At 40.5% G+C, this 25059-nt stretch overlaps 1 protein-coding gene and 1 long non-coding RNA gene across 3 annotated transcripts in view; both read right to left on the bottom strand.

Annotated features, from left to right (window-relative positions):
• Window positions 1-25059, bottom strand: part of LOC120547952 (regulating synaptic membrane exocytosis protein 1-like) — a 150262-nt gene that overhangs the window by 69528 nt on the left and 55675 nt on the right. For both annotated transcript variants that reach the window (XM_039783784.1, XM_039783783.1), the window contains exon 5: window positions 1979-2250. In XM_039783784.1, coding sequence (XP_039639718.1) covers window positions 1979-2250 — 272 coding nt within the window. The remainder of the gene's footprint in view (window positions 1-1978; window positions 2251-25059) is intronic.
• On the bottom strand, window positions 11658-14170 carry LOC120547953. The gene is made up of 2 exons (XR_005637122.1): window positions 13745-14170; window positions 11658-12613 (listed from the first exon to the last, which is right to left on the bottom strand). It is a non-coding gene; the product is annotated as an uncharacterized LOC120547953 (long non-coding RNA).

The following is a 25059-nucleotide window of genomic DNA, read 5'->3' as shown; positions in this document are numbered from 1 at the left end:
CATAGCAAAATGTTTATTTTAACTGAAACGGGGGAGCGATGAACAACCTGCTGTGTGCCCAAGCGCTAGGGCTGTGCTCGATTGAAGAAATCCTTAGTCGACTAACACTCGTTCAATTGTATCGACTAATCGATTAGTTGATTTAATCGACAGATCTGTAAATTTGAGTTTCTCCGCAAAGAGTCATGCAAAAGCGCCACTTTAATTCTTGTGTTTACCAGAGATGTGCTCGTACGTTTCTTGGAAATAAGTCATTCAGCATGAAAACAGCATAAAACACGACTAATCGACTAAAGAAATCTAAGTTGACTGAGACCAAAACGACCGATTAGTCGACTAATCGACTAAGAAGGAGCAGCCCTACCAAGCGCACTGCCTTTTTTAATACGAGTTTCCAAACACGTCGCTGCTGATTGGGTAACATCTCTGACACACCCACCAAACCAGAGAAAACATACCTCAAAGCTTGTTGCACACCGTTTCACACCGTTCGAGGAAACGTCATTCAACCAGGGAACCGTAGCAAAACAGCGCACGCCGTTATGAGATTTAACGTGCCTTAGCTCTTTTGGTTTGTGTTTTGTTTTAAGAGCTAGAGATTATATTTTGATGATATTAATTTCGTTTGGCACAACCTCCAGGTCCCATCCTCCTCCATCTTTTGTGAACGTTTTTGATGTCAAAAAAATTAAACACTTCAATTCTCACTTCCACACTGACTCTGTGAGTCATTTTTGATTGTCGTGTCATGTATCATCGACACTGGCCATGACAGTAAAAATATAAATCATTATGTGGGCATTTTGGTGTCACCAAAAACCATGATAGCCACTTGAGTAAATGATATGTGAAAGACTCCACTGTTTTCCACTGCTTTTAGCTTCTACTTCCAAACTATTTGACTCACACTTAACAAATACCACTGCTGTGATTATGAATGGGTTACCGTGTCATTGTTAAAATGAATGTCCAGTAATGGAAAGTCACGAGTGACAACGCATTCTACTATCCAGTGTTTTTTGGAACAGACTGCATTCTTCCATTAGACTAGCAGAATGGCATAGGAAACAATGCCACAGACAGCTTGCTTAAGAGACATAATGCACCACTGTATAAAAGAAGCAAAGGATGGAGGCTGGAGATAATGCACAATAATACAAATATTAACATATTTTACAAGGACTGCTTTCTTTCTGGAGTGGCTGAGGGATTGCAATTTAAAGGGGCACTCCAGCAATATTTACCATCACTATTACTAGTCATGGCTAGTCCTACTCTGTCAGTGAACAGCTGTAGTACAGTATAATCATGTATGGTGGAGACATGGCCAGAATGCCATCCCTCCATTAATGTTCCAGTGACACATTAGGTTGTTTTTTACCTATGTTGGTCACCAATCTGTATGTAGGATTGGGCATCGAGAACTGGTTCCAACTGGGAATCGTTTCAAAAATGACGATTCAAAAGTTTTCTTACTGGGATCGTTTGGAAAATTCAGTGGTTCCAAATTTAACACAAGTAACTAACTCAGTGTTGGTTTCCGTAGCGGCCACCGTACTTCAAGGCGCTTGTTGTGTTGCAGCCATGGAGCACAGGAAGCACGCTCTAAAGTGTGGCTTTATTGTACCTTGAAAAAAAGCCCGGTAAAACTGTAAATCCCAGTTGAATCAAAAACAAAATGTTCCTCCTATTTGTAAAATAAGCATGTGACCCGTTTCAACTCCACCCCTCAAAGAATCAGAGTCGAGAATCAATTAGAACCGGAATCGAAAGAAAGAATCGGAATTGGAATGAAAATTGTTAAAATCAAAACGATGCCCAACCCTATCTGTACGTATCTCCAGATGCAAAGGGTTTTAGTGATGTTGGCTTCGATTTGCTTGGATAACAACACAGTTCCTGTGTTAGAGTTTTCCCTCACTCAATGCCTTCACTCTCTGTCTTATAGCGCGAGTTCCACGACATTGCTTCAGCTTACGTGTCTCGTGGCGGTTCGCTGCGTGACCGGGCATCGGTGCCAGGTGCGGTCCCAGGTGCGCTGGGTCGGTTGGGGTCTTGGATCGCGGTGGTGGAGCCCGGGGGTGCTTGGGAACGAGAGCGGAGCTTCTTGTCCCCGAGCGTTTGGCACACAGACGGCTCGCTGACGGCTGAACCGAGGCCAGCGGGTTTCCCAGCCTGACCGGTGAACCACTCGCCTGGCTTGGTCAGGATCTCCTGCTGCTTCCGGCAGTTATTACACACCCAGATCACCTGGTTACAAAGGAGCGTGGGTAGAGATTACAATCACAGCTATAGGACACACGTTTTCATTAGAAAGCTTTTGTACAAACAGATTAGATAATCATATGACATTGGGCTGCACCATATGCAATAACATTGATGAATATCGCAATAACGATATTATAAACAGATATTAAAGTTTATTCAGTTCTGCTGCGTTCAGTACTTGGCTGAAAATACAACAAATTGCTTGTTGAATTCAACACAAATTCAACATTCTCTTATTCAGGGTTTCTGCAGGTTTCAACAAGTCAAATGTAAGACTTTTTAAGACCCTTTTAAGACCTTTATGAATGAAATTTAAAACAAAAGTACTTGCAAAGTAAATAAATGTATTCAAATTGAATAAAAGCGACACAGAGTAATATTAATACATATAGAGCAAATTATAATTGGAGTATCAAAAGAAAAAAAATACAACACCATGAAATCAAATAAAGTATTTCAATGAGCATTAGAGGACCTAGAGAAATTAAGACCTGTTTAAAAATGTTGAATACAATACTTCAGCGAATTTAAGACTTTTTAAGGCCTAAAATTTTGATTTTGAAATTCTAGACTTTTTTAGACTTTTTAAGACCCAGTGGAAACTGTTATTGAATTGAATATAAAAGGCACCACTAAAAGTTACTGACAGATACATTTTAAAGTGCAGTTTTCTACTGATATTTTATTTCAACTAACACAAAATACTGTCTTTCAGCATATGTCGCAGCCTTTCGCGATGCGTTAATTGCGCCAGTTAATATCACGATGGCGAAAAAAAACCGATATATTGTGCCGCCGTAATACACTTACACAACATTTCAGAGAATTGGATGTCTTTGTCTCAGGTGTTTAATGCAGCTAACATTACTATCACAATAATGTTTCCAACAGGAAGGAACTATTCTTTGCTGCAGTCAGTGAAAAAAAACCCATCTCAGCACACACTTTGCCAACTACCAATCTAAAGCCCGGCTTCAATCGCAGTGACTGTCAAACAGGAAATGGAACAATGCACTTCCTAAAGAGCTGCACTGCTGCCAATGAGTGGTTCAGAACAAAGAAAAAAGGCTTTTTATTTTAAGATCAACATCATGGCAGTTATACCAGGAAGCAGCTTGGCTTCCACTGTGGGCGGCTTCGGGCCATCCAAATGAAGCACACAAAGCCAACTGGATAATAAAAGGATATTCAACTTGCCAGAATAATATCTCCTGTCTTCTTCTTTCTTTCTATTTGTCCCATCACAAATATGCACACCGCCAATACATTGGCTGTGTTCACACACCACAGCAGCTATTCTTGATCGGCTTCATTTACACTGCATCCCAATTCTCAAATTAGAATTGATGCTCGTATTTCTTTAGAAAGAAAAGATGTGTTCCATTTCAGCATGTGCACATACAGTAAGTCTATCTCCACGACGTTCCACTTCCAGGACTGCTCCATTGCCGCCGGAAATTCTGCCGGATTTTACTCTTTTCGGCCGGATGTCCGTTACCTTCCGCATTCGTTGCGTTGGTGTTCTAAACTGTGGTGGATTTGTGAGGACTAGGGTTAACTTCTCCTCAGATCTCTGCAGGGTAAATCCAGACAGCTAGCTAGACTATCTGTCCAATCTGAGTTTTCTGTCGCACAACTAAAACAACTTTTGAATGTAGTCTTGGAGGCCGTTATCTTGTTGGGTAGTTCAATTTATAATAACACATCATATTTTATAAACTACACGTGTTTTGGGTGCAAAAATCCTAATTTGTAAAGTAACTAAAGCTGTCAGATGAATGTAGTGGAGTAAAAAGTACAATATTTCTCTCTGAAATGAAGCAGAGTAGAAGTACAAAGTGGCATGAAAAGAAAAGACTCAAGTAAAGTACAAGTACCTCAAATTTGTACTTAAGCAAAGTACTTGAGTAAATGTACTTAGTTACTTTCCACCACGGCAATCACCGTGAATTCGGTGCGATTCGCAATTTTCGACCAATCACCGCAAATTTGACCAATAACCAGAGTTTTTATTTACCAAATAAAACGTACAGCGAAAGACCGTGCTAAACATTTCAGACCGTCCTGCCAACCTGTATACATTTTAACTTCAAAGTCCGCTGTAACGTTGTCTCACTCTAAAGTCGCTGAAAGCTGCTGCTGTTTCAATCCTGTCGGCTCTCTGCAGCGGGCGGGGGCTGCTGCTCAGATCCCCCCCGTGACATATGCGCCCACACACACAAACACACATGGTGGATGCAGGAAAAAACAGAGATGAGACGACACAATGACCTAAATTGAGGAGAGCTACGCTCGTTATTGTAAGTGCAATGATAAGTTAAAGTCCAATAAGTACTTTATCAAACCGTATGAACGTGAGTCCCAGGCCAGGATAGGAAATTAATAATATAAAGATCAACAAGCCACTGACACATATGAATTTGATTCATTCAATAAATTATAATTTTTTGTCTTAAATCCACCAGCCATTTTCATATTATACCAACATTTGCAGCATCCTGGGCCTTTTTGGTAAGGTTCCTAGGAAAACTCAGCCTAGCCGCAGTAGTTTTATTCTCCCCGAAAAAAGTTTCCTTTTCATTTTTAAAGAAGTAAACCAAAAAAGAAAATCACAACTTTTTTTTGCAACTTTCACTGTCTCTCAAAACTTCATTGCAACAAAAATACAAGACATCACAACTTTCATCAATTGTTTTTTACAAAAGTTCCCGCAAAATCAGGCATTTTGGGCCGCAACAATCTCAAAAACTAAGACTGCATGCACCAACTGAAATGCATTTTTTTTAAACAATGCTGCTTGAGGCTGTAGAGATTGTGCAATAGTTTAATGGTGTATTACTGGGGAGGGGGGGGGGGGGTTGAGGGAAATTTGTGTTACGTGCAATATGTTTTTACCATGTGCACACATGAGAATTAAAATAAAGCTTGTTATTATGAATCAACTAATCCATTTTTCCGCTACATTTCAGAGAGAAATATTGTACTTTTTACTCCACTACATTCACCTGGCAGCTTTTAGTTACTTTACAAATGAAGATGTTTGCACACAAAACACATGTAGTTTATAAAATATGATGTTTTATTATAAATGAAACTAGCCAACAATATAACGGTCCAGCTGAAATGATTATTTGGGATTATTTGCAGATTTGTCTGATGACAGAGACATTTACAGACAGCGTGGCATGCTTTATGGACAGGCTAACATGCTGATCCGCAGGTTTGGAATGTGCTCAATACCTGTTAAAATCAGACTCTTCAAGGCGTACTGCACTACCATGTATACTGCACACACAAAAAGAGTAGTATGCAAAAACTAACGGTAGCGTATAATGACGCCTTGCGGATGCTACTGAGGGTTCCACGATGGAGTAGTGCAAGCCAAATGTTTGTAAATGTGGGTTTGCCAAATTGCCCTGCTGTACTACGTAATCTTATGTACGGGTGTATGTGCAGGCTTTCGAGCTCGGCAAACTAAGGACTAAGCTCCGTGCGATACTCCTCTGGTATTTGGACTCACTGGCTTATGAGCCTATCCAGGAGATAATGTATTGTTTTTTATGTGTGTTTTTCTTCTTTGTAATATGGACCATTTTTTACGTGTCTGAAATAAAGCAAATATAATATATATATATTAGACCATTAAACACACAACTGTTTGGATCGTTTCCATTTGCATTGACTACTTTTACTTTTAATACTTTAAGTACATTTTCCTGATGATACTTACCTACTTTTACTTAAGAAGCATTTTCAATGCAGGACTTTTCCTTGTAACAGAGTATTTTTAAGGATTTTAAAGGATCTGAATACTTCTTCCAGCACTGATTATAGGATAGGTAAAAAAAAATAAGCCTTGGCATCAGCCTATTCCTTTTTGCGGTTTAGCAACGGTGGCAAATTGTGGAAAATAATGAGCTGGCACCTCTCCAGCTACCAGTCCACACTCCGTACACACTCGGTCTGTACGGGTGCTTGATCCAGCAACCCTCCCTTCGGTTTCCAACCCAACTCCCTACGTACGGAGCTACTGCCACCCCAAATATCTTCTGTCTTATCGTAACGTATTAAAAACAAATGTGACGTCTTTTGGCTCTCAGTCCGTGTCCACGAGGGATGTGGGTTGAATCCTAGAACAGATACGAGGTTTCATCCAGAAAGACAGAGCATAGTGTGAATACAGCCGTGAATTAGGGCTGGGCAATCATACATCATACATCGATATTATATCCATATTTCAGGCTAGATATCGCCTTCAATTTTGGATATCGTGATATGATAGGAGGAAAACTGCTGTATGAGCTGTATAAGGTCACTGCACTACTGGGCTGACGTTATATGTCATACACTCTAAATAATATCTGTGTATTAACATGATGTATGTCTGTATATTTGAACAGAAATTGAATGTGATTCACAGATGTATTTTGTTTTTTTTACATTTCGATTTGCATAACTTGTGCTCCGATCACTTTTGTCAGCCACAGAGGTTTTGGGAGATTGAAGAAGACATTTTTGTCAAACTTATTGAAGCTTTTTCCAATGTTTTTGTTGCTTCTTTTGGACGTTTGTCGCTTTATCTGGCATTTTAGACACCTTTTTCTTTGTTTCTTTTTCAAAACTTTTGAAGGTTTTTTTCCCAACGTTTTCAGAAGTTTACTAACTGAGCAGTTTTGTACGAGAGAATTTTAAATCAAAGCCTAACAGTAAAATATTCTGTATTTTAACTGCAGCTGCACACAACATTTCAGCTTTAAATTAGGGGGCAAAGTCCGGGTAACGAGCTGCCAGAACTTTTTCGGTTATTTTACAGATTTATTTCTTAGAGTGTTGTTGATGTAGGAGACAGAAGACAGAAAGTGCAGTATTCCTTTATTATGCAAAAATGTAATTGCTTACCACATTTATCAAACAGTCAAATAAGGGCCGGGCAATATTTCGAAATTATATCGATATATGAGGCTAGATATCGTAATACATATTTGGATATTGTGATATCGCAACATGTCAAGTGTTGTCTTTTCCTGGTTTAAAGGCTGCATTACAGTAAAGTGTCACTTTCTGAATTTGACATGTTTTATAGCTGTTTTATTATTTGACTTTACCCACTTATCCACATTATTGATGATTATTTATCTAAAATCTCATTGTGTACATATTTTGTGAAAGCACTGAGAGTCAACCCTACAATATTGACATTGACGTATTCGTTAAAACATATCGTGATATATGATTTTTTCTCTCCATATCGCCCAGCTCTACCGTAAAGCCATACTATACTCCTGTGTTGGACGGAGGAAGTGAGTTTGGGCGGAGAGATGAAGAGATAGAGAGAGAGGATGGAGGTTAGAGTCAGTCCCTCTCCTCCAGCCACCAGGGCTCTCATTACTCCTGAACACTCCCCAACGACTCTTTAAAAGAGAGCTTAAATAAAACACTTTGGCATCGGCCGCACAGCACACCCGCCGCCCTTCCTCTTACCCTTCTTCTCTCTCCCTCCATCATCCTGCTCTCCCCCCCCCCCTCTCTCTCTCTCTCGCTCTCTCTCTCATCCCCCCTTTTCCCTTTTTCCATTTCTCCCTCCTCCAGATTGCTTTTGATTAAAGCTACAAAAGCCGAGGAGAAAAACAGCTTTACACCAACGCGGCTATATTTATCCTGCCAAACAACCCAGCACCACCAGGGAGAGAGGGAAAACGAGTGTGCGCGCACACACACGCACACACACACACGCACACACACACGCACACACACACACACACACACAAAAGCAAAATACCGCCTCTTGTGGGACATGATAGCTTTGGTGAAGACATCCACCAATCTGCGCTTTTCTGCAGCCAGACCGCCGCGGTGGACAGCTGCCAGATCCAGCCTGCAGTGCTAGTCTACTTGTCCATACATTTACAGGCAGGCAGAGACTGGTAGCTACAGTATTAGGGCCGCACGATATGAGGAAAATATGCAATCACGTTTAATATCCCGATAACAATGTTACTTGCGATAAACGGATTTCAAAATGTACTCCGTTCTGCCTTTCAGTATTCTGCAAAAAATCCAACAAATTGCTTGTTTGATTTAAAACAAAATGAAATAATTTCCAACATTCTTTGATTGAACAAATTGAATAGTGAATTGAATATAAAAAGGCACCACAAAAAAAAAAGAATTAGTTACATTCTAAAGTGCAGTTTTTTACTGATATTTTCTTTCGACTAACAAAAATCTCTGAGTGTCTTTCATGATGTGTTTGTTGATATCACCATTACGATTAAAAAAGTGATATATTGTACAGCCCTATATACAGTATGTAGTCATATAGGAAATTGAATGCATCCTATAGGGCAAAGATCTTCAACAGGGGGTCCGGGACAGAGTTACTGCATGTAATTATTGTTTGATAGTTTAAAAAAAAAATATATATATATATATATATATATATAGCCTAGATCTATAGCTGAAAATATACATTAATGAATCCAACTAGTAAAGAACAACTGTTGATGCTTACTAGCCTATAGGTAAGGTAGCTATCCACAGATACAGTTAAGTTTAAGGATTCACTGTTCCACATTTTCACATTAAACCATGAGGTATAAATATATGAATATGTCAACAATTATTTTAGTAGCTTAGTATTTTATGCACCGTAAAAAAGGTATATCTGAAGGCTCCAGGCCGCCCTACACGTTATTTTAGGCCCAGTTTAATACTCAGCATTATATTTAGTAGGGGGTCCCTGCTCCGTCTCTTTATCAGCTGAGGGGTCCCTGGCCTAAAAACATTTAGGGGATATTTTTGTACAACATTGCTGGAACATAACAAGGGCTGCAACTAGTAATTCTTTTTTTTATACATATTGTTTATACTTTTTTTTCTTCATTTTTTTTAAATTGGAGACAAATGCCCATCATAGGTTCCCAAATTGTAATCTGCAAATTACTAGTTATGTTCTCCCAACAGTCCAAAAGCCTAAAAGCTTTCATTTACAATTATGTAAAACAGAACAGCAACAAATCCTCGCATTTGAGAAAACTGGAACCATCAATTGTTTGACATGTTTGTTTGATAAATGGCCTCAGCTATTCACAGTCAAAACTGTTGCAGAGTCATTGTCTGTTGATCAACTAATAGATTGTTTCAACTGAAAATGTTACTACTAAAAAGGTACTCAGAATGTTGAGGTACTTGTACAGGTACACGCATAGCTACGGAGCCCCTAAGGCACATGTGTCTAGCTCAAGACCCGCATATCACATAGGCTCGCAATACATTTTTGCCGCTTAGTTGAGCACCACACCAAAAAGACGGGAAATTGTTATCAAACTGCAATTACGCAACACTCAGAACAGAATTTGCCGCTCAGAAATTGCACCAGAAGCAATGAGTTTGCATATGATTACATTTTAAAAACGTATTCAGAATGATTGTCTTGCTTGATTTGCTAAATACAATGATGGCTAAGGAACTTTTTTGCCGACTTTTTCAGGGCTTTATGTCAACCAAACTGCAAGTGAGAAGGCTATATGAGACATGCAATAATACAGCCAAAGAGCTTTTACTTTTTGGATTAAATAAAAGCATGTCAATAAACTCTACATGTCTGGTGCTTGATGTGATTCTCATTAGTGAAATGGACACTCCTGCTCAAAGGGGACATGACTTCTTTTTTTTTTTCTTGTGCGCATGACAAACTTTTTGATGTGCACGCGAAAGTATCTCGTGCTCACAGGAAACCAATCTAAGGCTAGCATAATGATGCTGACAAAGTACTGCTAATGTTACGTGGCTTAGGTTATTTCACATTCACAGCATGGAATCAGTTAACAGTTGCCTTATCATCTTTAAGTTTGTCGATGACACTATCAGCTACATTTCGTTGTGTTTTTAGGAAGATGAATCCCTTCTCCTCGGCAGCCATTTGGACTGCTACTCAGATTGGTTTCTCGTGCGCACCAAAAAGTATTTTGTTCACACCAGACAAAAAGTCCCATGTCCATTCAGGGCACACTGCTAAACATCACTGACTAAAATATAGTGCTAGTACTAACTCTAAACTTTGTAGCAGTGATTTAATGTAGTGCCACCTAACAGCTACATTTAATTAATTCATTTAATGGCATCAGTGTAATTTTGTTATTTTTCTGAGCTGTTTGGCAAAATTCTAAGACTTGAATAAGGCATCTGAATACTGGTGGGCAAGTACATAAATGTCCGTGCTGTATGCTCAGCGCCTTCTTCTGTCAGATTTAGAACTGTGACAGTAAATAACTAAAGTAACGCATGGTCAACACTAAAAGAATAAAAAGCTTTTACTAGTGAATTTTAACAGGAAATAGATTATTTCTCATGCTGCAGGCAGGTACTTTGCTTAACGCAAAAGAAGTTTACAGTGAACATTTTTTGTTAAGTTATATTTTTTGCGGTATACCTTGTCAAAACTAGACTGAATGTTCTGTCATCTGCTGCTGCAGTTACACAGTCAAGCCAATAGAAATATGTCTTTGTTTGGACTAAGCAACAGAACAAATAACCTCAAAACGTTATGCAGCACAAATAACTGCAGAACATTCAACAGCACTGGATGGAAAGCAGAACCCCCTGGGTCATTAGTTAAGAAAATGGGTTGATAGTTGGAATCTAAAAATAGCCTAACCCAGACACCACCTGAAGTCGGCTTCAGGATATTAAAGTGCTCATATTATGCTTTTTGGCTTTTTCCCCTTTCCTTTATTTTGTGTGTGGGCACCATGGAGAAGCAGATATATATATATATATATATATATATATATCTATATATATATATATTATTTTTTTTTTGTTTAAAAGTGAAAAAGCCCAAATTCCACCCCAAACAGAAAACACTGTTCACAAACCGCTCCAAACAGCTCTATTGTAGTCCAGCCTTTACTTCAGAGACAAACGTGCGTCACTTTTTAACACACGTTATAATGCTCACCTAGCTGCTAGCGTGGCACGCCCTCATACTCTGCTTCTGACTGGCTAGTAGTCTTTACCTAGGTATTGTCAGGGCACGCCTTTGTACTCTGCTTCTGACTGGCTAGTAGTCCTTACCTAGGTACTGCACATGTGCGACTCCCAACAAAGATGGAACAGAAGTGTGATGTCTCACTCTGTAGCTAAAACTGAGAGCTCAACACACAGGGTGAAAAGAGGAGCTGCAGCAATGTGCAGTACGACAAAAATATATATATATATTTTTTTAATAAACCACATAAACCTATTGTGGTACAACCTCTAAATACAATTATGAACCTGAAAATGAGCATAATATGAGCACTTTAATGTTCAGTTACCCTTTTCGCTACCATAGTGTGCCTCCCAAATGTAAAGTGGTCTATTATAGAAATAAAACAAAAACAACCATGTATAACTTCTGCAATTTACTTAGAAACAGAACCAGAAAAATCCAATAGAAATAGGTTTTCCTAAAATATATAGTTACAATGGGAATTATACAACTAACAGGAGTGCAACTGTTGACCATCCAAAAAAATTTTCACAGGAACTTTAGAAAATAACTTTTCTCAGAGAAAGTAAAAACAAGTGGTGTCTCTCATGTAAACGCCAAATCAATATTCTGCATTACAATACTCAGCAGCTTGCAAGTTGCCCACAAATTTGAGAGTAACGGATAAACAGGAAAAGCCTACAGGCTAACTAAAGTTGCACTAACACAAGAACTTATCCCATCATTAGAGAGTAAACTTTCACTGCCGTTTCGCTCCCACAAAAGGCAACTTCCGCCCTCTGAGCTCAACATTTCTGACCGTGCCACTCGGCGTAGCAGTTCCTATATGGCAACAGGCACAGGGGCACCTGGCAGGTCTGGCACATCCAAGATGTCATACAGTGCCATCCCTGGGCATAGCACTGGCTGCACTGCATTCTCCCGACAACCTGGTACCACTTGGTAGGTTGGATGGTCACAGGAAGGTGTTCCCATGATGTTACTCTCGGCGTGCATCTAGTTGGCCTGCGTCTCCATGCTCTGAATCTCCATGCTCGGTATCTCCACGGTCGGTATCTCCACGGTCGGTATCTCCACGGTCGGTATCTCCTGTGGCTACAATTGCAGCAGCAACAGCCACACCTGTGGTGCATGAAAACGGGTGCTCTGAACCCACGGTGCCCTCTAGTCTTGTACGGGTGGGATGCAGCAGCTTCGATGGCTCTCCACTGATTTTGAGTGACAGACCTGGTCCACGAAGCGTTGTGAGGTGGTGACCAAGATGTTGCAGGGGATGGGAACGAGGAATTGGGAGGCGAAGGAACTGAAAGACATCCGTCATCCTTTGGCTCTACAGGATCTTTCTCCTCTGAACTGGAACCACACACACACACACACACACACACACACACACACACACACACACACACACACACACACAATTACATTTGCCAAAATTAAACCAAACTGTTACTGGAAGTGGAAGTGAAACAGGAGCTTTCTGTACGTGATACTACAAAAATAGAGCCTGTTTCAGACAATTGCATCACTCACCAGATCTGCAATTATTTCAATTAAAAAGGAAAAAAAAGAGGAATAAGTAAAGCCAAGTGCCAATTTAGACAATACGTAACCAAGAGGAGACTTGGTTTAAGAATTTAAAAATATACTTACATATACATTAAAAAACAATGTAGGCTATACTATGTAAGGGATAATCGCCGAGAGGCAGGGCAATAAACAGTTTGATATGCCCGGCTTGTGGACGGCTTCGTCGAGGGCGGTAACCTTCCACAAGCCGGGCATATCAAACTGTTTATTGCCGTGCCTTGAGGTGATTATCCCTTACTTATGCACATTTTACGTATTAACTTAGCTAGCTAACGTTCTACTTTGCATATCATGGAGTGAATGCAGAGCCCGTAACGTTAACCCTGCTCTAGCTTGACTTGACATGAAAATGAGTAATGTTAGCTAGCTTAAGTTCCTACCAGTGACTGTAAAAGGGTTCCTACACGCCTTTACAAAGCTGACATATCGTTACTTATTTGGTTGAAACCGGAAAATTGCTAACGTTATGTATGTCACACAACCTTTAACATGCATGTGGAGAGCGTAAATTACACATTATTATATACATAACGTTCACTAATTATAACCCTGTTACGGTATATTCTGACAGAGGATAATAGTTAGGCTGTCGCTGTTCAAAAACAAGCAGGGGCGTCGGTTAAGGTACAGCTAGCTAGCTAGCTTAACATTACTGCTAACTAGCGTTAGCATATTCTAACGTAACGTTTCACAAGAAATAAAGATATTATAGCTAGCTAGGTCAAATGTAACACATTGGACAATGCAAGTGGCCAAACTGGCCCTGAATGTTCAGTAAAGTAACCTTAAGGCTAGCTAGTTTTTATTTTTTAAATTGCCCTTCGCGCCTTCTCTGGCAAAAGGTAACGTTATGCAAGCTAACGGTAAAGAGTTGTAAAATGTGGCCGCACTTACTCGTCCACCTCGGACTTAAACGTTGTCGTCCATGTGTCACCTGGAGACCGCCCGCCGGTGTCATGGGTGGCGTAACATTCGCCCCATGTGGGGGTTTCGATTAATTTATTATCCAGAACAATCCAAGACATTTTCGTTGGCAGAAGACCTTACGGTTGGCCACACAAACTGTAGCAGCAACCACCTGCGCTTTCAACCCCTGCGTGACCAGCTGCAGGGTCCGTGATCACCCGATAATTCAACTGGCAAACGAAACAGGGAAAACGAGTTAATATTTTTTTTAAAAAGAAGGAAAATGACTGCGTGTATTCTTGTCTTTGTCTTTAAATGGGCTAATATAATAAACAAGGACACCAAAGAACACGCTGTATTCGAAACCGCCCACTAACTAGCTAGCGATGGACGCAGTAACGTAGTTAGTAGCGTCTACTTGCCTGTGTAGTATGGAACTGTTAAATCGATTTACTTTGCAGTATGCTAGGTCAGGCTAGCCTTTAAACAAGCTCTAAAAGCAAAAGAGTCGTGTTGTCATTAAGGTCTGATAATACCGCTCTGTAAACACACTGCTCTGTCCTACAGGTGTACTAACTAGTGTATTTGGCACATCCTGGGGTTTTTAAAATGGTATTGGATGTTGATTTTATGTTTTGGCTTCACATCGCAATATGTCACAGTCTGAAATGCAAAAAAAAAAAATGTCCCACTTTAGGAAAATTCACCCTATGTGGAAATATATGTTTTTATTTTGTTATATGTGCACTGTATACTATATATATATATATGCCTCGAACACTGTATCCAGGTCTTATGATACATCCATGGCTTCCTCACTACCGGGCCAATAGAGCAGGCGCTGGTTACTTCTGGTTTAGCGCTCCGCAAGTCTCGCTTTGTCAGACCCTCCTCCGCACTGGCTAGTCCACACAGCATTCCGGGATGGGAGAAAAACATGCTCTGGTTTATTGGCATTTCTTTAAACCGATCACAATCGTCATGGACAGACAAGCCAGACAGAGCCACCGTGCCTCTGCAAAATAGCCTCGCGAAGGAACTTGTTTAGGTTGGACATGTGTACGTTCAAAAGTTGTTTTAGTCGTGCAACAGAAAACTCAGATCGGACAGATAGTCTACAGTTGCTGTCTCGATTTACCCTGCAGAGATCTGAGGAGCAGTTAACCATAAAAATCCACCGGAGTTTAAAATTCCAACACAAAGAAAGCGGAAGGTAATGGACACTCAGCCGAAAAGAGTGTCATCCGGCGGAATTTCCAGTGGCAACGGAGCAATCCCAGAAGTGGAACGTCGTGGATATAGACTATAGTGCTCCGCTAACTTGAATGAACCTGTTGTTGGTGTACTTTTTTCTAAGCACATTTTATTCCCTGCTGAAGCAGTTATTGTCTTTCACCGTTGGTATGTGTATGTGAGACGTAAGAGTGTGTTGATGCCACGGAACAAATGGCCAGCATTGCAGAGATATGGCGTGGTGAGCTCTTATATTATAAGAGACTCACTTAATCCCATAGTAATCCCTGTATTAGATCACACTCTGATGGTGAAACAAGCACTGGAGAGGAGGAACCGTAGGCAGGCAGAGAGCAGCCTGGCAGGGAGCTCACACACACACACACACACACACACACACACACACACACACACACACAAAGGATGGACAAACATATAGGCGGCTTGGACGTACTCACACAAAACCATATAGTACATACAATCAAATATATGCACATGAGTAGTGATGCACACATGCAGATACAAACGCCTGTTGTCATCCACACACACACACACACACACACACACAAGCAATGTATCACATGACCACAGTAAGATTCCTCCCCCCCCCCCAAAAAAAAAGAGAGTTTGAGAGTGAAGGACAGAGCCAGAGAGAGAGAATAGCTTCTCCACAGATGGAAACTAGGACACCAAACCCCTGTGTGTGTTTGTTTTGCGTCTTTGCTGCATCTGACTGTGTGTTTGTCCATCTGTGTATGTGTCTATTTGTGTCTGTCGAGGAGCTGGAGTGTATATCCGCATGCATGCGTCATTGCTCATGTGTAAATGGTGCGTTTGGGTGCTTGTGTGTGTGTTTGTGTGTGTGAGAGAGACAATGAAGCAGTGAAAAAATCCAGTGGTGAAATCCTGGGAGTTTGTGTTTGTTTCCTGGAGAGAGTATAGACCATTTGTACAGTGAAGTGGGTGAACTCCATGTGACACAATGAAAGGTTCAATTCCCAAGCTCTTCACCGGTGCCTATACTTTACCCCTAGTTGCTTTTAGTTGCAGAAGAGACTGGAGGAGGAGCAGCAATGGCGAAAAACAAGACGAGATATTTTGTCTTTTTGGACCGATGGCGTGGTAGAACCTTTACTGAAAGTAACATGTGACTACAAGGCGACAAAGGCGGTAGAAAACAGAAACTGCGAGTCTGTCTGACGTTACTCTGCGGTTGATAATCATGGATGTATAAGTCGTAAATACAGAAAATACATTGGAGGAAGAACAACAATGGTGAAAAGTAAGAGCAGGGATTAGTTAGCTTGGACCGTTCCACCTACCTAACCGATAAGACCAAAGGTCTCCGTTTCTTAATACAATTAGCCTGGATTTAAAAAAATAAAATTTGTTTAAAGGTTATTGTCTCCTTCCCAAAGTTCAGACCGAAGATGTGCGACGAGACGAGTTGAAACTTGCAACTTCTTGCAACGAGCCGGTCTGCAGCGTTCTTAAACCTGCTAGTTCACACCCATGCGACGAGAAGAGACGGTGTATCATCTCCAAAACAACGCCTCTTTGTACTTCTGTTCTAACTTCAGACTTTTAGGCTTTTTTGTAGCTGGATATATTATTTGTTTTGGCTAAATATGAATGTGGATAATGTTAGTGATATTGAGATGCTTGCTACAGTTGCATTTCTAGTGATGAATCGGCAACCATCTACGAGATGAATTGTGACCATAGAACATTTGATTCAGCACAAAAAAACATTTTGAAAACGGCAAAAAAAAGGTAAAGGCACAAGACTGTGTACAGTAACTATCATAGACCGCAGTGGTATCCTTCAATCATAGCTGTTACGCTTAGGATTGTGGGTAGTGTAGTATTTCTTCATAAGATACAACAAGGTTTCACAACCTCGTAGCTCGTGTTCAGTCTACCTCGGATGGTTTAGACCAGAGACCTTCAACAGCGGGTCCGAGGCCCCTAGGGGGACCTCAGAGTTACTTCAGGGAGGCCACCAAATTAAGTTACAAAGTTTTTTAAAAGTTTTTCGTTACAGAAAAAAACATATATATATATATATATATATATATATATACAGTACAGGCCAAAAGTTCGGACACACCTTCTCATTCAATGCGTTTCCTTTTTATTTTCATGACTATTTCCATTGTAGATTCTCACTGAAGGCATCAAAACTATGAATGAACACATATGGAATTATGTACTTAACAAAAAAGTGTGAAATAACTGAAAACATGTCTTATATTTTAGATTCTTCAAAGTAGCCACCCTTTGCTTTTTTATTAATAAGGGAAAAAATTCCACTAATTATCCCTGACAAAGCACACCTGTGAAGTGAAAACCATTTCAGGTGACTACCTCATGAAGCTCATTGAGAGAACACCAAGGGTTTGCAGCTCTATCAAAAAAGCAAAGGGTGGCTACTTTGAGGAATCTAAAATATAAGACATGTTTTCAGTTATTTCTCACTTTTTTCTTAAGTACATAATTCCATATGTGTTCATTCATAGTTTTGATGCCTTCAGTGAGAATCTACAATGTAAATAGTCATGAAAATAAAGAAAACGCATTGAATGAGAAGGTGTGTCCAAACTTTTGGCCTGTACTGTATATATATATATATATATAAATAACTTATAAAAAAACAATTTTTTGAGGGTAACGACTGTTTTTTTCAACCTGGACCCTATTTTCCCATGATTTTGTGTCTAAGTGACTGATGGGAACAACAATGTTTGACATTGGTCCAGTATTAAGCAAGATCGTTGCAGTTGGCAGCGGCGAAACCAGCTACAATGTAAGTTAATAGGGCAATTGTCCAGCTTGTATTTACCACCTTTTGCCACTGACAGGCTCAGATTAATATTCTAAGTGTCTGACAACATTCTAAGGTGGTCCACCTTTCTGTTAAAGAGTAAGATCCTTTTTTTAAACATAAAAACATCTGCCAAATTGCGTTCGCTAGACCCACCAGACTTCATGTAAATAAACAGTAATTTTAGCATTGTAAAACACACTTCATTCAAAGTTGACAGAAACAAAATAAAACTATGAAAAGCCGTTTTGGGTTGTCTTTCCATTTTTCCAACCATCACAACTCTAGTTTTGGTTGAAATAAACACAGTTTACTGATTTACATGTGAAAATATGTTAGCTCTATACACGCTAAAAGTATTGACTTTTTAATTGGAGTCTGGTGGGTTTAGTGCTACCAGAGCTGTTTCTGGTTAACCAGAAAGGTCTCAAAGAGGATTTAAAGGTCTATCTCTGAAGGGATCCTTTCCATAATGTTGTCAGACACTTAGAATATTAATCTGAGCTTGTCAGTGACAAAATGAGCACTTTTGTGAGGGTAAATACAAGCTGGACAATTGCTCTATTAACTTACATTGTAGCTTATTTCGCTGACTGCCGACTGCAGCGATCTCGCTTAATACTGGACCAATGTCAAACATTGTTGTTCCCATCAGTCACTTAGACACAAACACACAGGAAAATAGGGTCCAGGTTGAAAAAAACGGTAGTGACCCTTTAATAGTAGGCAACGTTTTGGTACTAAACCATTATCAGGCAAAATTAATGAAGGGAGTTTCTTTGCAACTTTCTATAAAAAAATTATGAATCCAACATATTATTAGCATATATAAATCAGCCTATTTGGGAAAAAAAACACATTGATGATAGGCTTAGTAGCCTATATGTAAGGAAATCACTGGTCCACAGATACAGTTTATGATTCACTGTGCCACATGTAAGCCTATGTAAAACTTGATTTATAAAATAATACCAACAATTATTTTAATAGTGTATTATTCTATGCACTAAAAATGCATGTATAAAGGCTACACTATTGTAGGCCCAGTTTTAATATGCAACTTCATTTTGTACAATATATGTAGCAGGGGGTCCCTGCTCCGTCTCCCTCTCAGTTAAGGGATCCTTGACTTAAAAAAACATTGAAGACCCCTGGTTTAGACATTATGGCTGATAATTCAAATCTTTGTGGAGAAAATGAATGGGATTTTCACTTCCGGAAACACACTGGTGAGCTCTATGGCAAAGTGGTATGCTCCGGTACTCAAACACATAGCACTGCACCCCTGCCTATGACATGAAAGCAGAGTCTGTGACTGCCAGTAGCCAGACCTTACAGACTACACCAAACATGACCCGCTGTCATGTAGGACTTCCTGCCATCGCCACAGATTGGGCTAAACACACCGAACACCTGCCGCCTAACAGGTGAGACCACATGTAGCCTAAGGGAGGGGAGGGGAGTGGGGGGGTGACCAGGAAGTAGCTTCAGCCAATGACAGCTTGACGTATGGCACCGGCAGCATGCGAAGCGGGTGCTGTAACCGAGGGCGTCTATAAATCCTGCGTTAAGGATGAAAGACTGCCACAAAGGAGATTAGTGTCCACATCAGCTAATGAGGTACTATATCAGCCCCCGCAGTAAAATACACACACACCGGCACACACACACACACACTAAGTCAGCACACCAACATATACAGTACACGCATGCACACGCACAGAAAGCTCATACACACAGAAGTGCATTTTGCACAAGTGAATTGTATTTGTACAATAATACATGGAACACTAGTCCTACAAGCAAGCACAATGTATGATGGGCTACAAACACTTTCTCCTACACACACACACACACACAGTAAATCCATGCACATGGGGCATATCTACAGTTACATATTTCTACACCATTGTAAATAATTGACTTTGGCTCCCTCCAGATGTTGGGCCTCTGTCACCAGACCAGATGAAACATAAGTTTTAGATTAGATTAGAAAGACGTTATTGATCCCAAATTGGGAAATGTCCGTGCTGCAGCAGCAAAATATCAGACACACAGCACACATACAGAATATACAAAAAATAATAAATAGGATAGAATACAAGAGCAACTATTACAAAATAAAGACGAATAAATACAAAGGACAGAATAGACAAATGTACATACAAGTGACAAGTAAACTTTTTCCTGACACACACACACACACACACACACACACACACATTTTTGGGAGCAGCGGTAGCTCAGTCCGTAGGGGCTTGGCTTGGGAACCAGAGGGTTATTGGTTCAAGTCCCTGTATTGACTGGTATCTGGGGTGCCCTTGAGCAAGGCACTGAAGCCCCAACTGCTCGGGGTGCTTTAATGGGCAGCCCCCTCACTCTAGCATCTCTCCATTAATGCATGTATAGGTCCTGTTTGTGTACGTTAGGGGTGTGAATGGTCTCACGATTCAATTCGATTAAGATTATCCTGTCTTCGAATCGATTCGATATCACCTCCTCAATATTATTATATATTGCTACACATGGCATCAACAAATTCAAGCAGTCAGACATATGAAATCCCCTTCTTATTGTATCTGCTCTTGAAAAAGACACTTCCTGAATCTAGCGAAGTCTGAACACAGCAGACAAAAGGCAGAAACACAAATAGCAGCGAGGAGAAAACCAACAAGTAACATCAGTAGGCTAAAATCGATTATGGTCCGTCACTGCATCGATGCAGAATCGTCCAGATCCGCATTGTGATGTATCGATGCAATGATTAATTTCAACGCTTTGTGTGTATTTCGGGCCTGCGTGTCAAATGTAATATCAACAGAGTGTAAAAATGCAATTTCCCCCCTGGGGATCAATAAAGTATGTCTTCTTCTTCTTCTATTAATATTATCGGGTTGATGGGAGGACAACTTTGACTTCAGCTCCATTCTCTATACAAACAGGTTTTCTCTGGATTGAGAGACAATATGATAATGACTTAATACACATGCAAAGATGCTGGTGTGTGTGTGTTTGTGTGTGTGTGTGTGTGTGTGTGTGTGTGTGTGAGAGAGAGAGAGAGAGAGAGACAGCGCTAAGACAAGTATTTACACACTTCTCCCATTATAGCAATGTGTTGCTATTTCATTATGTGTTCCCCCTCCTCAATCACCAGCATGTTTTACACGTTCTCTCTCTTACACACACACACACACACACACACACACACACACACACACACACACACACACACACACACACACACACACACACACACACACACACACACTGACCTCAGTACACAGAGTTATAGCAGTGCAGTTGAGGGTAGTCATAACGCTGCATTTTCCTTTCTCACCACTAAATGTCTCTAGTTAGCAAACAAAGCACAGATAAAGTACAGTAAAGGTCTGCCTGAGTGTGTGAGTAGGTGAGTGCTTGAAGTGTGAATGTGTATGAGAGAGAAAAAGAAATCAAGAGAGGAAAGTGTGTGTGTTTGTACACTTTTTTTAAGATTCTGACTGCTTTATTCCCCGAGAGACTAAAACTGAGATGACTATTGTGTTGGTGGTTGTTAAAAGATTTTTGTATTAACTGAGGCACAATTTATCTGAATCCTTTAAATCGGGGGTCTCATATAGCCTTCTCACTTACAATTTTGTCGACATAAAGCCCTGAAAAAGTGATGCAAAAAAGTTCCTTAGCCATCATAGAATTTGGCAAATCAAGCAAAACAAAGATTACATTATTAAAAGCAGGCTACCACACAGCCGACTCACAGCAACCTATTTCACAGCCTGAATATGCAAACTCTCAGTTTCTGTGGGAATTTCTGAGTCTCAAAGTCGGCGAATTTGCCAAATTGTACTTTGAGTGTGGCATAATTGCAAGTTGAAAAACAGTTTCCCATCTTTTTGGTTTGGCACACATCTAGGCAGGCCAAAATGTATTGTGAACCTAAATTGATATGCGGGCCGGATCAGAATTTGTAAGTGGCCGGATTTGGCCCGCGGGCCTTGAGTTTGACACATTTGCTTTAAATAATGATGGAGTTCAAAAAGTTTCCAAAGAGTCCAATCAATTTCTGTCAGGCTGGACTATGTGTGTACAACTGCTGAATGCACAAACCATGTAGACATCGAGAATGTCCATTTAAGCAATGGCGCAGCCATAAAACCATACTACAATACGTTTTTTAAGCCTCAATGAAGCACTGGAACAGGCCGAAAAATAACATCGCATTGAGGTACAGTTGGAAAGGAACATTTTTCTAACTTTAAAGCTATGGTTTGAGACATTTAAGCATTCAAATCCCCAACACTGTTAAAAAATACATCAACAGCAATTTAAATGTAACTTTGTGTATCCATGCAAATGCAGTTGGCCTTTTAGTTATCAGACCTGCTTAAGTAACTACTTTTTTTGCAACCTTTGCTGTAACATTTAGCAATTTATGTTTCTTGTGGCACCGCCCTCTAGTAGCCGTAGTAATTATGACAGGAGCAGAGCAGGAAAAGCAAACAGCAAGTTTTTTTTTTTACTTTACGAACTTTAAGCGTCACGTGTGCAAACTTCGGGAAGTGAAGTAACGTCTGATTTTAACCCAAACCAAGATCTTTTTTCTAAACTTAACTAAGTAGTTTGCTGCCTAAACATAACCAAACTGCGACCATGGCAAATCTTTTTAACTTTACCAACGTAAAGTTTAGCATCACGTGCGTAACCGGATATGAAGTAACATCAGATTTTAACCCAAACCCAACCTTTTTCTACTTTTACTAAGTAGTTTTTGTGCCTAAACCTAACCAAACTGCAATCGTTTCACAACAGGAAGACGTGTTTAAAATCACGACCTTTATGTTCAAAACCGCGACCGACGTTCTCTGGTTTAGGTCCTATTTCCAGGCGCTATTATATAAAACGCTACTGTGGGTCGTATTAGAGGGTAGGAACAAACGACTGACATCGTCGTATGGTTTGGAGGACTTGTCACACTAAAAGCCACATTGAGCTCCCTTTCCCAGCGAAGAAAGGGAATTGCGCTCATGTATGTATGTGTACATACGCATGTGTCGTCTTTGTTTGTGCGCTGCTAGTCTACATCCACGACGTTCCACCTCCGGGATTGATTCCGCTTTCTTTGTGTTGGCATTTTAAACTCCGGTGGATTCATGAGGACTACGTTTAACTAATCCTCAGATCTCTGCAGGGTAAATCCAGACAGCTAGCTAGGCTATCTGTCCAATCTAAAACAACTTTTGAACATACACATGTTCCACCAAAACAAGTTCCTTCCCAAGGCGATTTCGCAGAGGCACCGTGGCTCCGTCCGGCTAAGACGATTGTGATTGGTTTAAAGAAATGCCAATAAACCAGGGCACTTTTTTCTCCCATCCAGGAATGCTGTGTGGACTAGCCAGACCCTCCTCCACAGCATACAGTGAGACTGTATTTGTGTGTGTGTGTGTGTGTGTGTGTGTGTGTGTGTGTGTGTGTGTGTGTGTGTGTGTGTGTGTGTGTGTGTGTGTGTGCGTGCGTGTGTGTTTGTGTGTGTGTGCATGTGCGTGTGAGCCTGCTTTTTTGTGAGCCAGTCAATGAGAGATGGACGTGGAGACGGACGCAGCTAGCGAGACTGGCGATCAATAGTAATCATGAGGCGCTGTGGCGTTAACAGCGGATGACACATCGCTCAGGCTTTTCTAGCGCGTTGCAACCCCGACACAAAGCAGCACAAAGCCATAATTCCTCGTTGGCTTAGATCAATTGATATACATTTGCAAAAGTATCAGACACAAATGCAATAGTTTTTTTCAGGCATTTTTGCCTTTATTTGGTAGCTCATTCCTCTTCAACTTTTTAGGTCACATCGGCCAGCAAAAGGGAGTTGTGTGTGTCAGCTTACATGATGGTCGTTCCTTCACCCAAGGTTAGTGACATTTTAACGCTGACAAAAGTAAATGAGCGTGGCATTCTGTGATGCTTTGGAACAAATCTACACAAGCATGACACAGACTTGTCTCGGAGCTCATGGACACCTCCCCCCCAGGGCAAAGCTGCGGTACACAACTATTATGTTAACATGAATGAACATGCTGAGTCTCCTAAATCAAACTCCTTGAAGTAAATCAGGACGGGGCTGTGAGGGAGGAGGGAGGGAAACTGCTGTGGTGCCGGAAAGACGGTCCTGAGAAGAGGAGAGTGGTGGAAGATGTACTCAGATCCTTTACTTAAGTAAAAGTACCACACTGTAAAAATACCACACTGTTAGAAGTAAAGGTCCTGCACTGAAAATGTAACATAGTAATGTTACTTAAAGTGCCCATATTATGAAAAAATCACTTTTTCTGGGATTTGGGGTGTTCTTTTGTGTCTCTGGTGCTTCCACATACATACAAACTTCAACAAAAAAATCCATCCATGCTGTTTTGAGTGAGATACGGTTTCTGAATGTGTCCTTCTTTCAGTCTCCTAGTGAGCTGTTCAAAATCTGCTCGGACTGTGACGTCACAGTCCGAAATGAGCTGGCTAACCACAACCGTTAGCTCGTTAGCATGCTAACCGTTAGCATTAGCATGCTAACGCTAATGCTAACGCTAGCATGCTACGTCGTTCTCAATAGCAAAGCACTGCTACAACACACACAAGTTCACCATAATCTACAAAAGAACTACTTCCATGTGCGCCCTCATTTAGAAGTCTCCCAGCTAATCCTGCCTTGTAACTGACCAAAGTTGGAGAAACAGGCTTTCTTTTACTGTCTCTAGAGTTAGCTAGCTGACATGCTCTACATCTGAGCTACTGAGCATGTGCGAGTGCAATCAAAGATAGTACAGAAGAAGAAGATGAAAAGAGGTCTCACTCTGTAGCTAAAACAGAAACCAGGTGAAAAGAGGATCTGCAGCAGTGAGAGAGAGCTGTGCAGTACAACAACAATATGGTGTTTTTTGAAAATTAAACCATGTAAACCTATTCTGGTACAATCTTAAAATACAGTTATGAACCTGAAAATGAGCATAATATGGGCGCTTTAATGCAGAAAAACCCTCACATTTTAGAAAGTGGAAATAATCCAAACAGTCTAATCATTTGAGCTGGACTTGTAGGCCTGTATATATTGTTGGGTAGTGTAATTTATAATAAAACATTGTGGGCCCTATTTTAACAATCTGAAACGCAAGTATGAAATGCCAAACACAAGTAGCTTTGTGGGCGGATCTCTGGCGCTGTTGCTATTATACCGGCGGGATAAATGACTCTTGCGCCCGAC

Source organism: Perca fluviatilis, chromosome 19 (genome assembly GCF_010015445.1).
Source record: "Perca fluviatilis chromosome 19, GENO_Pfluv_1.0, whole genome shotgun sequence".
Taxonomy (NCBI): domain Eukaryota; kingdom Metazoa; phylum Chordata; class Actinopteri; order Perciformes; family Percidae; genus Perca; species Perca fluviatilis.
The sequence above is the reverse complement of the archived record's forward strand: the minus strand, read 5'-3'. Positions and strand labels throughout refer to the sequence as shown.